The following is a 17,003-nucleotide window of genomic DNA, read 5'->3' as shown; positions in this document are numbered from 1 at the left end:
GCAAACAATAATATTCCTCTGTTGGAGTGGCCTGGTAATTCCTCTGACCTTAACCTAATAAAAATTCCTAAAACATAATAAAAGATGAAGTGGAAAAGTGTCACCTCACTACTATTGCAAAGCTGAAGGAGGACCTGAAAAAGTTGTGGGTTACTATGGACACCTCTTATTTCGAGAAACTAGCCACATCCATGCCTGAGAGGCTTTAAATGCTGCTGAAAAACAAAGGGAATATGACTAAATACTAAATCTACATAATAAGGATGCAATAATATGAATATAAGTTATACTTTTGTGTATTTAAAAAAAAATAAAAATAAATAAATAAATAAAAAAAATGGTGGGGAATTTTCCATTGTGGGCACTGTATATATATATATATATATATATATATATATATATATATATATATATATATATATATATATATATATATATATATATACAGTATATATATCTTGGGAGTAAAATTCGTCTTTATGTAAAAGTCAACTCCCTATTTGTGGCCAAAAAAATATAGAATTTTCATATTCCTTGTGTAAAAGTTGGTCCTACAATATAAGAACTCTGATGTAATTTTTCATGTAATGCATCAATGTTCTTTTTTTTAATGTAAAATGTTAACACAGTAATTGTCATACCTTGTGTACTCCATGTGAACAATTTAAATACTACCAGTAATCTGTTATAAAATTTGTAGCTAAGTCAACATGAAGATTCTGATGTAGTTTTTTTAATGTAAAGTATTTATCATATTGTTATAAAATAACACCAGAACCATAAATCTTTCTTTTGCTTTTACTACCCTTTTTTTCATGAATATTGTACCCATAGATAATGTTGGTAATGCAAAACAACATTTGTTTACTAGTGTACCATATGTTGACAACAGATGTTTAAATTTTCAATAACAAGTTATTTATGGATAAACAACATAAATAGGCTTTGTATTTGATGAGATTGTTAATATGAAGACATAGATTACCAGTTTAGTAAATCTGGTCTACAAAACAAGTCTTCACATCTTTTAGACACGTGGTCTTAATTTCTTATCATGACCTCTCAAACTGCTCCCATCCTTATTCAGATCTCTTTTGTCAATACAATCTATTCCATTTAGTAACCTGAATACTGTAATCATGTCACCTCTTTCTCTTTAATCATTCAAAGCTGGCATACCCAGTACTTTTAGTCTTTCCTTTTGTAGTTTATCTGCCAGACTGGGGACCAGTTTGGTTACTGCCCTTTGTATTCTCTCTATTTTGCTTATATCCTTCACTCTGTGTGGGGACCATATTACTGATGCATATTCCAATCTTTGATATTTCTCTTCATCCATAGAGTGAAAAGTAATTTTAATCTTCTGCAGCAGTCTGTACATCTCTTCCAAAATCCTGTTGATATGTCTGTCAGGTAACTAGTCTTTTATTGACACTCCCAAACATTTCTCTTCTTTTAATTTTGTAATGGGTTCTCTCCCCAAAAATTAGTTTAAAGATGGTCCATTGCTGCTATTGCCTTTCATGATTCTATAAATAGTTATCAAGTCTCCTTTCTCTCTTCTTTGCTCTAATGTCTGTAGTTCAATTTTTGTTAGCCTCTCTTCATATGATAGTTCTGAGTGTTGGTGCTAGTTTTGTAATTGCTCTTTGTATTCTTTCAAGTTTTGTTATACATTTTTTTGTACTTGGTGACCACATCGTCGCTGCATATTCCAACCTTGGTCTTATCAAAGTAACTAGTATTTTCTTCACCATTTCTTCATCCAGGTATGTAAATGCCACTTTCATTGATCTTATTAAATTATAAGTTTCTCCAAAAATTTTGTTTATATGTTACATATTATTCATAATAATGACTCCCAGATCCTTCTCATTTTCTACTTTTTTTTGCTTCTTCCAAATTCCATTATACTACACTTTTTGATATTGAATTCCATCTCCCACTTCCTACTCCATTTCCATACTTTATTGAGATCACTCTGTAGCGACTCACAATCTTCTTCAGTGTTCACTTTTTTCAACAATTTTGCATCATCCGCAGAGAAGCTCATATAACTTTCAATTCCTTCATCCATATCATTAATATATATATAGCAACCATTATTGGGGCCAAAACTGTTCCTTGTGGAACACCACTTATCACTTCATCCCAATTAGTGTTTGTCTCTTATCACCACTCTCATTTTTCTTTCATGCAAGAAGTCTTCCATCCACTTCAGTAGTCTGTCCTGTATTCCTCCTGAAATTTCTAATTTCTTAGGCAACTACTTATGTGGCACCTTATCAAAAGCTTTTTTCAGGTCTAGAAATGCACAATCAGCCCATCTATCTCTTTCTTGTATTACATCTATTAGCCTTGAATAGAAGCACATTAAGTTTGTGACGCATGATTGTCCTTGTCCAAATCCAAATTGCCTTGGATTTAGTACTTTTTTTTTTCAAATGCTTTATCCATCTAGTTTTGATAATTCTTTCACTGACATTAGCTATTGTACTTGTAAGAGAGACCGGTCTATAATTAGTAGGGTCTTCCTTGTTTCCCCCTTTATATAGTGGTACTATATTTGCTCTTTTCCAATCTTCTGGAACTTTTCCCTCTTTCAATGAACTGTTTATTAGGCTATGTATTTTGTCTGTTAGTTCATTCCTGCATTCTCTCAAAATCCAGTTTGCCATTTCATCTGGTTCATGTGATTTTCTGACATTGAGATTACTCTAGTGTTTCATTATTTCATTTCTTGATACTTCTATCTCTTTGATAGGGGGGAACTCTCTCCTCCCATTCAATATCTCAAGGTTGTATGTTCTCCCTTGTAAACACCAATTTAAAATGCTTATTCATAATTTCTGCCATTTCTATTTCCTCTGTGTATTCGACTCCTTGTCGTAGTTTCTCTAATTCTTCTTTGTTTTTCAGTTTTACAAATCTGTAAAATAATTCTAGTTGATCTTTATATTTTTCTATGACATCTTTTTTGTATCTTTTCTTCTCTGTGCACTTGTACATATTCATTTCTATAACTAGTATATATTTTCCATTTTTCAGGTTTTGTGTCTTTTTTCCATTTTATCCAAGCTTTATCCCTTTTGTCTTTTATCTCCCTACATCTTTTGTTGTACCAGCACTTTACATATCCTTTTTCTTGGTTTTGTCTTGGGACATACTTTTCCACTCCTTTATAAATTTTTGTCAAAATACTCCATTTCTCTTTTACTATTGTTTCCTCCTTGTGTATTCTTTCCCAGTCAGGTTTTTGAAAGAATTCTTTTATTTTGTCAAAGTTTGTTTTTTCATACATCAATCTTACCTTTCTATATATTTTTTTTTCTTTCTTTTTTGTATTTTTCCTCATTTAGTTCCAGTTCATCCATTATGTGGTCACTTTTACTTATTGGTGTTTTGTATTCATTCTTGTCCACTATTTCGGGTTCTGATGTGATTATTAGGTCCAGTCTCGATGGTTATTCCTCATTTCTATACCTAGTATTCTCTTGTATCCATTGCATCATTGTATGTTCAATAATCATATCAGGTAATACATTTCCCCATAGGTCATCTCCACCCTTCATTGTCATCTCTTCCCAGCAGATTTCTTTACAATTAAAGTCACCCATTATAATTATTTGTCCTCCATCTTCCATTGTCTTACTGAGTGATATCCTGGTGTCTTCTAACATATTTTTGTGTTCTCTCTCTTCCCATGAAGCCATTTTAGGAGGCACATAAATTACTACAAACTTCCTGCTCTTCCTATCCTTGTCCTCCACTTTCATTATAATCATTTCTACTCTATTCTTTCCATATGTGACATTCCTCACATTTATATCCTTCTTAGTCAGGAACATAGCTCCACCCCCTTGTTTTACTTCTCTATTTATAATCCAACAATTATATGCACCATATCCTACACTGTTGGGTGGTAATGGACCTTTCAATTTTGTCTCTACAATTCCCATTATGTCTGGTACTTTTTCCTTCAGGTAATCATTGAGTTCGTTCAAGCCTGTTATTAATCCATCTATATATGTGTAAGACACTTTTTATTTTCTGCTACTTCCATCATGTTTTCTGTTTCCCTTCCATTTTTCTCTTCTATGAACCATTTCCTCACTTTCATATTCACTACTCTCCATTAGAATTTCTCTTTTTCTGTCTCTGTTCTTTTCTCGTTTTTTCCTTAGCTTCTAGTCTTTTTGTTTTCTCATCCTCTCCTTCCTCTTTATTCATTTCTCTTTTTATCCATACCTGTTTAAATTGCTCACTGTCTGCTAGTTTCCCTGTTTTTGCTAAGATACTCTCTGCTGTCATTTGTGACCTGAATTTAATCTTAATTGGTCTGGTCTTATCAGTATTGTATTTCCCGAGCCTATACAGTTCTTTTATTTGTTTCCCTATTTCTGGTTCATCTTCTTGAACTACTTCTAATATACTATGTACTTTTTCATTTTCCTCCTTTATTCTTGTAGTCCTATTTACATTATACTTCTCTTCCATCCCTAATATAATTATGCATTTCTTTTTATCTCCTAAGTCTCTTACTATATTCTCCTTCTCTCTCATCACTTTAATAACTGTGTTTTCAGTTTGTTCCTTCATCTGTTATTTCACTATATCTCTAAATTCAATTTTGTTATTCTCTTAAACCTTTTTCCAACCACTTACTTCTTTTGTTATGGACTCTTTATTTTCTTTATTATTATTCTTTAATTCCTCATTCTCTTCCTTTGCTTCCTTTAACTGTCTTTTTAATTCTTCTACTTCTTTAGTTAGATTTTGATTATCTTTTCTTAGTTCTTCCAGTTTATCAACTTTCTCTCCAACTAGAGTTAATTGGTCAAACCTAACCTTCCATTCTTCATTTTTTTTTTAGTTTCTCTTCTAGATTTACTAGTCGGGGGAGGTTTTCTCCTCCTCTCTTTAAATCCATAAAAGCAGTTATCATCTCTTTCCATTGAGCTGCTATTATCTATATTTCTGCTCTTCACACCTCTGCTTCCTTGTTGTTCATCTGTATATTCTGCCACCCGTTTGTTTACGCTTCTAAGATCCTGGGCCCATTTGTCCCCTTTCTCATTTCCTTCCATTTTCCTCAGTAATCCCTCACCTTCTCCTTTTTCTTCACCTCCCCACTACACCACGAGCTTTCCCCTTCCCTATTAATACAACACAGGTACTTCCTTGTCATTGTGATCCTCAAAATTTGCTGTTTTCTCTGGAGTCCAAACTTCATTGTCACCTCTATCGACATGTGTGTGTGTGTGTATTTACCTAGTTTATTCTTAAAATCGTGTATGGTTTTGGCACCCACTGTTTCTCTGTTTAGTTTGTTCCAGACATCAATCACTCTATGTGGGAAGCTATTCTTTTTCAGGTCTCTTCTGTAACTGTCCTTCTTTAGCTTCTTTTTGTGTCCTCTTGTTTCTCTTCTGTTCCATTTTAATAAGTCGTCTCTATCGAGAATTTCCATCCCTTTCATAATTCTCTAAATAGTCAACAAATCACCTCTTTCTCTTCTCTGTTCCATCCAGTGTTGATAGATGTAATTTCTCCAATCTTTGTTCGTACGTCAAATTTGATAGTGTAGGTGCCATTTTTGTTGCTGCTCTTTGGATTCTTTCTAGTTTTCTTATGTTCTTTTTTGTGCTAGGTGCCCATAGTGTTGCAGCATATTCTAGTTTAGGTCTTGTTAGTGTAACCACTATTCTTTTTACAATTTCTTCATCCATGTAGTTGAAGGCCACTTTCATAGATCTTAATAAGTTAAAAGTCTCTCCAAATAATTTATTGACATGTTTATCAGGTGTCAAGTCACTTTAGATGATCACTCCCAGGTCCCTTTCTGAATCTTCCTTGTTTCCAATTCTATATTGACCCAATACTCTATTTTTGTTTTTTCCAAATTCCATTATACTACATTTCTTAATGTTAAAGTTCATTTCACACCTCTGACTCCATTCCCATATTTTATCTAGTCTAGGTCTTCTTGTAGCAATCTGCAATCTTCTTCTGTTCTTACTCTCTTGAGTAATTTGGCATCATCAGCAAAGAAGTTCATGTAACAATTTACTCCCTCATCCATATCATTTATATATATGGCAAACATTAAAAGAGCCAACACAGAGCCTTGCGGGACGCCACTCTTCACATTTTCCCAGTTTGAATTTTTGTCTCTAAGTACCACTCTCATTTTTCTCCCAATTAAGAAATCCTTCATCCATTCCAGTAGCTTACCTTGTATTCCTCCTATTATTTCAATTTTTTTCATTAACTTTTTATATGGTACTTTGTCAAATGCCTTCTAGAAGTCCAAGAAGGCACAATCTGCCCAGCCATCTCTTTCTTGTATTATCTCAATTAATCTTGAGTAAAAGTATATTAAGTTTGTGGTACACGATTTTCCATTTCTAAAGCCAAATTGTTTAGGGTTTACTATTTTATTTTCTTCCAAGTGTTTGGTCCATCTATTTCCGATGATTTTTCACATATTTTTGCTACTGTGCTTGTAAGGGATAGTCTGAAGTTTGTAGGATCTTCCCTATTTCCTCCTTTATATATTGGTACTATGTTTGCATCTTTCCAATCTTGCAGTACCTTTTCTTCTTCGAGTGAATTGTCTATTATCTTGTATAATTCATCCGTCAACTCATCTATACATTTTTTCAGTATCCAATTTGGAATTCCATCCAATCCATGCCATTTCCTAATATCTAGGTTTTTTATTTGGTCTCTTATTTCTTTCTGTGTTACCTTATCTATTTCATTTTAGTTTTTTTTTTTCTCATTGTCCATCTTCCCAAATCTGTAAGCTCTTAACCCCTTCCATACGGTGCCGCACACGTAGGCGTCATGGGGAGCGAGTGTATTCGCGAGGCTGCCATATCGGCGTCTTGATTATATTTATTGTAGTCGCCCCTCCATAATGACATTCTTTCTAATTCTTTTGTAATCGCATTTTCTATGGTTATCAAAATTCACGGGTGAAGAGAGAACGATCGATATAAGCGGTGACTATATTTTATGATGCGAGTATTATTACGACACGTCGTACGGCTGGCATTGGCTGCTGCCACCGAGATCTAAGTCCATGACGCCTACGTGTGCGGCACCGTATGGAAGGGGTTAATTGTAAAAACAGACCTGAAATATCTGATCATAACTTTTGCCATTTCTGTGTCGTCTATATATTCTTTATCCCCTTCACGCAGTTTTACAATTTTGTGTTTGCCTTTTAATCTATCATTTACGTATCTGTAAAAGAGTTTAGGTTGATCCTTACATTTGTCTATATCTTTTTCATAGTTTCTTTTTTCTTTGCTGCGTATTTCACACATTCATTCCTATGTTTTATATATGTTTGCCATTTGGATGTTTTTTTTTTTGTCTCTTTTCCATCTTTTCCAGGCTTTGTCTCTTCTGTATTTAGCCTCACTGACAGGTTTGAAAGTGTTAGTGCCATGAAAGGCTGCTCTCTGGATTTGTTCAATTTTCTTTATATTTTTTTTTGGTTCTGGGTGACCAGAGTGTTGCAGCATACTCTAGTCTAGGCCTTATTTGTGTGTCTTTTTCAGATCCCACTTTCATTACCTCCTTTGTTCCAATTTTATACTTGTCCTGATATTCTTTTTTTACTTTTTCTGAACTCCTTATGCTACATTTCTTTATGTTGAGGTCTACTTCCCACTTTTGGCTCTATTTCCAAACCTTGTTTAGGTCTCTCTGTAGTGATTTACAATCTGTTTCAGTATTCACTTTCCTCAGCAATTTTGCATCATCTGTAAAAGCTCATGTAACAATCCACATCTTCATCCATGTCATTCATATAAATAGCAAACATTATTGGAGCCAATACCCCTATGGAACTCCACAAATCACCTCCTCCCAAGTTGAACTCTTTCCTTTGAGCACTACTCTCATTTTTCTGCCATGCAAGAAATACTTCATCCAGTTAATTCACCTTGTAACCCTACTATGTTTTCCAGTTTTTTAAAATAATTTTTTGTGTGCTACTTTGTTGAAGGCTTTTTGTAAGTGTGTACTTACCTATACTCGCTGCATCGAGAACTGGCCGTTAAGGCGGAGCACGGGGATTCTCCCAGTGTTGCCACATATAATTATTTTATAATTTTATTTTATCTTGAATTCTATTTTATAATTTTATAATGTTGCCACATATAATTATAATTTTTTGTCACACACCACCACTGAGGTAAAAATCAAAGCAATGTTTTCTATACAAAGGTTTCATTTCCTCGAGTCGTGGACATGGCATTTGAGCGAAAGAGAGCGACATTGCCACTCCATCCCTTCTCTGGCCACACCCCCACACTGCATTCAGAAAGCATTGCATCCACACACATGTTCTCGCCATGGATAAATACATTATATATATATATATATATAGAGAGAGAGAGAGAGAGAGAGTGAGAGAGAGAGCGGGCGGGTGAGCCATGCGGGCCGTGTTATCTATGGAGATGTGGCAACACCAGGAAATTCCCTAACTCTGCCTTAGCGGCCAGTTCTTGTTGCATTAGGTATAGTTGTATTATACAGGAAGAAGAGCTATGCTTAGAGTGACCTGTCTTTGTATCTCTCAGCATCTAATCTGTTCTTAAATTCTTGTGTGTATATTTACCTACCTAGGTGTATTTACCTAGTTGTATTTTGCGAGAAGAGAGCTATGCTCGTTGTGACCCGACGTTGTATCTTTCCGCATCCAGTTTTTTCTTAAAGTCGTGTATAGTTTTAGCTCTCACTGTTTCCTTATCAATTTTGTTCCAGATATCTATCACTCTGTGTGGAAAGCTATTCTTTTTCAGATCTCTTCTGTAACTGTCTTTCTTAAGTTTCTTCTTGTGTCCTCTTGAATTTCTTGAGTAAAAGCAGGGTACATGATCTTCCACTTCTATAACCAAATTGTGTGTGTATTTACCTAATTGTATTTTGCAGGAAGAGAGCTATGCTCGTAAAGACCCACTGTTGTATCTTTCTGCATCCAGTTTTTCCTGAAAGTCATGCATAGTTTTAGCACTCACTGTTGCATCTTTCAGTTTGTTCCAGATATCTATCACTCTGTGTGGGAAGCTATTCTTTTTCAGATCTCTTCTGTAACTGTCTTTCTTAACCCCTTCCATACGGTGCCGCACACGTAGGCGTCATGGACTTAGATCTCGGTGGCAGCAGCCAATGCCAGCCGTACGACGTGTCGTAATAATACTCGCATCATAAAATATAGTCACCGCTTATATCGATCGTTCTCTCTTCACCCGTGAATTTTGATAACCATAGAAAATGCGATTACAAAAGAATTAGAAAGAATGTCATTATGGAGGGGCGACTACAATAAATATAATCAAGACGCCGATATGGCAGCCTCGCGAATACACTCGCTCCCCATGACGCCTACGTGTGCGGCACCGTATGGAAGGGGCTAAGTTCCTTCTTGTGTCCTCTTGTATTTCTTCTGTTCCATTTTAGTAGATCATCCCTATCAAGAATTTCCATCCATTTCATAGTCCTGTAAATGGTTACCAAATCACCTCTTTCTCTTCTTTGTTCCAGGGTTGGTAAATTTAGTTTGTCCAATTTTTGTTTGTATGTCAAATTGCAGTGTTGATACCATCTTTGTCATTGCTCTTTGAATCCTTTCTAGTTTCATTAATTTTTTTTTTTTTTTTTTTTTTGGTACTAGGCATCCATACAGATGCTGCATATTCCAATTTTGGTCTTATCAGTGTAACTAGTATTTTCTTTACCATTTGTACATCCATGTAGTGCAAAGGCCACTTTTATTGATCTTAATAAGTTAAAAGTTTCTCTGACTAATTTACTGACATGTTTGTCTGGTGTCATGTCATTAAGATAATTACTCCTAGATCCCTTTCTGAGTTTATTTTTTTACTTCCTTTGTAAATACTGATCTAAAATGCCTTGTCATTACTTCAGCCATTTCTATATCTTCTATATATTCTTTGTTTCCTTTGTGCAGTTTCACTATTTCATGTTTGTCTTTTGTCGTTTACATATCTGTAAAATAGTTTGGGTTGCTCTTTGCATTTGTCTATTACATCTTTTTCGTAGTTTCTTTTTTCCTCTCTATGTATATATCTACATATTCATTTCTCAGTTTGATGTATGTTTGCCATTTGGTATTTTTTTTTTTTTTATCTTTTCCAGGCTTTGTCTCTTCTATCTTTAGCATCACTACACTTTTTGTTATACCAACATTTTATGTAAACTCTTTTTTGCTTCTTATGTACATATCTATCTGTTCCCTCTTTGTATTTTTCTTTAAATATGTTCCATTTCTCTTCCATTTTTGTTTCATCATTTGAAAAAAATTCCCAGTTAGCTTTTTGATTTTTTTTCTTCTAAGTTTTACAAAGTCCATTTTGTTGTACATTAATCTTCCTTCTCTGTGTTTCTCATTTCTTCTCACATTATTTTGTTCATTAAGTTCGAACTCTATTAGTATGTGGTCAATCTTCCCAATTGGTGTCTTGTAATTCATTTCATCCACAATTTCAGGGTCAGAAGTGAATATCAAGTCTAGTTTTGATGGTTCTTCATTGTTCCTATATCTAGTGTTTTCTTTGCCCCACTGAGTCAATGTATAATCAATGGTCAAATCCAGTAGAATGTTGCCCCAGAATTCCTCACCACCTTTTATTGTCAATTCTTTCTCTCTGAAAATGAGTGTGTGTGCATGTGTATTTACCTAGTTGTATTTTACAGGAAGGGGAGCTATGCTCGTGGTGTCCCATCTTCATATCTTGTTTTATCTACACTGTTTTTAAATTCGTGTATTGTTTTTGCACACACCAGATTTTCATCTAACTTGTTCCAAACGTCTATTACCCTGTGGTGTGTGTATGTGTGTGTGTATTTATTTACCTAGTTGTGTGTGCTGTGTGATTTACCATAATCTGAGATCACTTACTAAGTTTGTAATCTTTTCAAAAATTTTTGCTATAATTTTCCACACATTATACTGTTAATACTATAATTCTTTTAAAGTAACTCTGTGGTCTACAGCGATGATCATGCCATGCTTACATTGCAATCATCACAAGGTAATTACATACTTAACATTAATTATTGATAAAGAGTAACCATGAATGCAGTGACTTGCATGGTTCCTGGTGTTAAGGAAGTGGCGTTGGACATGCCCTGAGTGTAACAAGGATGGACTTTGACAAACAGTGCAGGTGGAACAAGGGAGATAAGTGGTCAAGTTGTGTTTCATGTTAACTTACTGATCTGTATCCTCATTAACGAATATTTGCTGGCCCCAAATGGATAACATGGGATCTACAATCCCAGTCTTCCTCGTCTGAAAACTATGTGTGAAGGAAGAGATTGTATTAGGTGTGTCTAGAGTGTCAGTACCTGATACTGACAATGAACAGAGGTGACATACCTTACCATATTAAACAAATAGTAATTTTACTGAAAAGTAGACACCTAAAACAAATACATGAGCTTATAAATATGAAACACTGTGAAAAACTACTACTCATGCAATCTTATCTTAAAGATTAATGATACAAAAGAGAAGCATTGATTCATCAACTCTGTTCATTCAACTGGGGTACAGTATATCCTGTTAGGCTGTACTTTTGTAGGTCTGCTTTAAAACAAGAAATTTATATATATGTATACATATATATATATATATATATATATATAATATATATACATGCACATATATATAAATATACATATATACAAATATATTTATGTGTGTATGTATATGAACACATACACATATAAAACACATGTGATCACACACACACATACATGGGGTCTTTATATAAAAACACAAACCATTCAGGAACTGTTTGATTACATGTCACAAGCCCTACAGAAACCAAACATTAGAGCATATATTTCCTATTAGACTAAATGAATTTTAATTACACATCTCTACCATGGATACAATTTTCCTCATAACAGTTCATTCTTCAGTATGTTCACATAAAGACCCATCTGTATATGGGGACACCACTAAATTCATATATATATATATATATATATATATATATATATATATATATATATATATATATATATACACACACACACACACACACATACATATATATATATATATATATATATATATATATATATATATATATATGAAGTGTAAACACTAAACTCAAAGTGGGAGGTTTAATGCCTCATGTTACATAGTCCTATTTATGTCTACAGGGGTGTGATGTGGTACAGTGATAAAAGAACTCATTATATTGGCTGCTTCTGGAACTGTCGAAGCTGACCAGACTCCCACCTCCTCCAGTGGCAACAAGAACCAGACAACTGGTCAAAACCTTGCATCAACGAACAACAACACAACATAGATTGGAAAGGAGTGAGAGAGATGCACAGATACAAGTTAAAGAAAAGAAGATTATTCCTAGAAGCATAGACAACAAAAGAAGTCAGTGTAAACAGGTGCATAGACTTAAATCCAATCTGCCTAGGCACAAGGAACACGATGAGAGACTCAACATAGTGTGTAAACAGTGTTAATATTTTGAGTGAGAGGACACAAAGTTCACAAAGAACACAAACCATTGTTTATAATGTTGGTTTACAGTATAAATGAACATGACATGTTTGATTTCCTTTTTTATGTGTGTGTATTTCATTGGATTTTATTCACTTTGGATTTAAGAATGTAAATAGAAACAATTGTAAGCAGTTGTCTGTGCAAGGTTGTGACCAACTGTGTATACAAGGTTGAGTTGATCTTGTGTGTGAACGTGGCATGTTTTGTATTCGCTACAGTATGTGTATTTTGGTATTTATTTTTTGTATTATTTTTATTTCTTTGTGAATAAAAGAATGTATGTAAAGAATATTGTAAACAGTTGTCTGTGTAAGGTTATGACCAGCTGTTTAGTACTCATTGACAGGACTTGTATCTTTCTTGTTTAGTTGTTGTACAATTATCTTATTAATTTGATTGTATTAATTTCCTTGTGAATTTTTAAGACTATGTGAGAACCATTGTGAATAACTGTCTATGTTAGGTTGTGACCAGTTGTCTGGTTCTCGTTTCCACTGGAGGAAGGAGGGGGGAACCCAGGCAACTTTGACAGTGTGGACTACCTCCCCCAGTTCCAGAACCAGCCTATATAATGAACTCTTTGATCACTATACCTCAGCACACCAATGAAGACGGTCTTAGGACTAGGACCACAACATCAGGCATTAAACCTCCCACTTTTAGTCTGGTGTTTATGCTTGTGTATATACATATATATACCAAGGTTTATTCCCTATTACAAGAGAGGTAGCAAAAGTCAAAGGCATAACTCCACTCCCACCCATTTTATCTTCACATACTCCCCTCCCATTTACCACCCTACCTCGCTCTTTTCTTGGCTCCTCCTGGATGACACACACAAACACATATATGTATATATATATACCAAGGGTTTTTCCCTATTACAAAAGAGGTAGCCAAAGTCAAAGGCATACATCCACTCCCACCCATTTTATCCTCACATACTCCCTCCCATTTACTACCCTACCTCCCTCTTTTCTTGGCTCCTCCTGGATGACAGGCCATCCCTGCATCTCATCCACTGCCTTGGGTTAGACGCAATGCAACAAGACACAGCACATCCACAGTAAGGCTGATTTGGATGTGTTGTGTCTTGCTGTATTCCTTCTAACCCAGAGCAATGGGCAAGATGCAAGGATGATCCATCATTCAGGAGCCAAGAAAAGAGGGAGGGTGGGGTGGTGAATGGGAGTGAAGTATGTGGAGATGAAATGGGAGTGGATTTATGCCTTTGGCTACCTCCCTTGTAAGGAAAAAAAAAAAACTTGTTATTTATATGTATATACACACACAATGTAGACACACACACACACACACTACATTTTTCTATGACATCCTTTTCATATTTTCTCTTTTCTTCTCTGTGCACTTGTACATATTATTTTCTATAACTAGTCTTCCATTTTACCCAAGCATTATCCCTTTTGTCTTTTAACCCACTACATCTTTTGTTGTACCAGCATTTTACATATCCTTTTTCTTGTTTTTGTCTTAGAACATCCTTTTCCACTCCTTTATAAATTGTTGCCAAAATTTTTCCATTTCTCTTCTACTGTTGTTTCCTCCATGTGTATCCTTTACCAATCTGCTTTTTTTTTTTTTTTTTTTTTAATTTGCCTTATTTTCTCATAACTTTTTTTCCATACATCAATCTTCCCTTTCTATATTGTTCATTTTTTCCTATGTATTTTTCCTCATTTAGTTCCAGTTCCACTAATATGTGGTCACTTTTACTTATTGGTGTCTTATATTCAATCTTGTCCACTATTTCAGGTTCTGATGTGATTATTAGGTATAGTCTTAATGGTTCTTCCTCATTTCTTCTTGTATCCATTGTGTCATTGTATGTTCTATAATCATATCAGGTAATACATTTCTCCATAGGTCGTCTCCACCTTTCACTGTCATCTCTTCCCAGCAGATTTCTTTACAATTAAAGTCACCCATTATAACTATTCTTCTTCCATCTTCTAGTATCATATTTAGTGTTATCCTTGTGTCTTCTAACATATTTTTGTGTTCTCTCTCTTCCCGTGAAGCTGTTTTAGAAGGCACATAATTTACCACAAACTTCTTGCTCTTTGCATCCCTGTCCTCCAATGCCATTATAATCATCTCTACTCTATTTTTTCCATATGTAACATTCCTCACATTTATATCCTTCTTAGTCAGGAACATAACTTCACCCCCTTGTTTTACTTCTCTGTTTCTAATCCAATAATTATATGTACCATGTCCTACACTGTTGGGTGGTAGTGGACCTTTCAATTTTGCCTCTACAATTCCCATTATGTGTGGTTCTTTTTCCTTCAGGTAATCATTCAGTTCATTCAAGCCTGTAATTAAGCCATCTATATTTGTGAAGGACCCTTTTAATTTTCTGCTACTTCCATCGTGTTTTATGTTTCCCTTCCATTTTTCTCTTCTATGAACCATTTCCTCACTTTCATAACCACTACTCTCCAATTGAAATTTCTCTTTGTCTGTTCTTTTCTCATTTTTTCCCCTTAGCTTCTAGATTTTTTGTTTTCTCATCCTCTCTTTCCTCTTTATTCATCTTTTTATCCATACCTGTTTATATAGATAACTTTTTCCTAGTTTCCCTGTCTCTGCTGTCGTGTATGACCTGAATTTAACCTTAATTGGTCTGGCCTTATCTGTATTGCATTTCCCTAGTCTATTTCTTCAATTTCTTTCCTTGTTTCTTGTTCATCTTCTTGAAGTACTTCTAATATCTTGTTTACTTTTTCCTTCTCCTTTAATCTTGTAGTCCTATTTGGATTATGCTTCTCTTCCATCCCTAATATAATTATACATTCACATTTTTTTTATCCATTAAGTCTCTTACTATATTCTCCTTTTCCCTCATCACTTTAATAACTGCGTCCTTAGTTTGTTCTTTCATCTGCTGTGTCACTATATCTCTAAATTAAATTTTGCTGTTCTCTTGAACTTTTCTCCAACCGTGCCCCTCTTTTGCTATGGACTCTTTATTCTCTTTATTATTCTTTAATTCCTCATTCTCATATTTTACTTCTTTTAACTGTCTTTCCAATTCTTCTATTTCTTTATTTAGGTTTTGGTTCTCCTTCTATAGTTCTTCCAATTTATCAACTCTTTGTGTAATCTATGTAAACTGACTGTACCTAACCTCCCACTGTTCATTCATTTTCTCTAGTTTTACCTCTAGACTTGCTAATCGGGGGAAGTTGTCATCATCTCCCTCATTAAATCCATAGAAATAATTATCTCCACTTTCTATCCCCACCAGCCCACTACACCATGAGCTTTCCCTTTCCCTGTTGATAAAATACAGGTACTTCCTCGTCATTGAAATCTATGAAAATTTAATTTTTTCCGGAGTTCCAATCGTCGCCATCTCTCTGCCGATTGTGTGTTTGTGTATATATATATATATATGTGTATATATATATATATATATATATATATATATATATATATATAAATCTTTTGGCTACCTCCCTTGTAAGGTGAAAAACTGCCTTTGGTGTATAAATGTGTGTGTGTGTATATATATATATATATATATATATATATATATATGTATATTATATATATATATTTATATATATATATATATATATATATGTATATTCTATATATACATATATATATATATATATATTTAAATATGTATCAATATATACATGTACATACTGTCTATACAGGTAGTTCTTGATATATGCAATAGATGCATTGCTGATGTTGCTGTGTCGTGATTTTCACATAATGTGCATTCAATTTTAGCACAAAAATATATTTAAAGTAGGGGGGTTGTATTTCTGACACTTCATAATTTATAAAGTTCAAGTTTCTAAGGGACAAATTTTTCTTAGAAAACAAAAACAAAAACACTACTTGTACTTCTCTATACATCATTACAAGCTTTGCCTTGATTAATATTTACTTACAGGTATCGAATGAAACACTAATAAGAGTTTCAGTTAAATATTTGTATTTTATTCATAATTCTAAACCTTAGAACGTCAAAACTAAAATAAATTGGAAATGTCAGAATGAGGAGGGACTCCTTAGTCAACATAACACCATGTATTCAAATTTTGCAGATGGAAGTCTGTCATTCTGCACCTTACCTCCAGACATCAATGATAATGAATGAAAACAGACTCGATGTGGTAGGACACCTGGTGACCCTGTGAGAACTAAATCTGTTGTGTGTGGAATTTGAACTGGTGTAAATTGCATTATCATAATGCCACATAAATAAAAACAAATATATGAATAAGTAAAATAATGTATTTTCCACATTGTGTTATTCCAAAATTGGGTAATTTGAAAGTGCATAATTCAAGAAATACCTATATATATATACATATATATATATATATATATATATATATATATGTACATGTGCACATACACACACATATATACAGAAATACATATT

At 34.0% G+C, this 17,003-nt stretch overlaps 1 protein-coding gene across 6 annotated transcripts in view; it reads right to left on the bottom strand.

Moving 5' to 3' along the window:
* Positions 1-17,003, bottom strand: part of Tomosyn (syntaxin-binding protein tomosyn) — an 870,373-nt gene that overhangs the window by 78,036 nt on the left and 775,334 nt on the right. For 5 of the 6 annotated variants that reach the window (XM_076202137.1, XM_076202138.1, XM_076202142.1 and 2 more), the window contains one exon: positions 11,256-11,339. The exons of the other annotated variant lie outside the window; for it this stretch is intronic. In XM_076202137.1, the coding sequence (XP_076058252.1) occupies positions 11,256-11,339 (84 nt within the window). The remainder of the gene's footprint in view (positions 1-11,255; positions 11,340-17,003) is intronic. 6 annotated transcript variants of the gene reach the window in all.

The sequence above is a fragment of the Oratosquilla oratoria genome, chromosome 18 (assembly GCF_046742065.1).
Source record: "Oratosquilla oratoria isolate Oo_2021 chromosome 18, ASM4674206v1, whole genome shotgun sequence".
NCBI classification, from domain to species: Eukaryota; Metazoa; Arthropoda; class Malacostraca; order Stomatopoda; family Squillidae; genus Oratosquilla; species Oratosquilla oratoria.
Note: the sequence above shows the minus strand (reverse complement) of the source record. Positions and strands in the feature narration are given on the sequence as shown.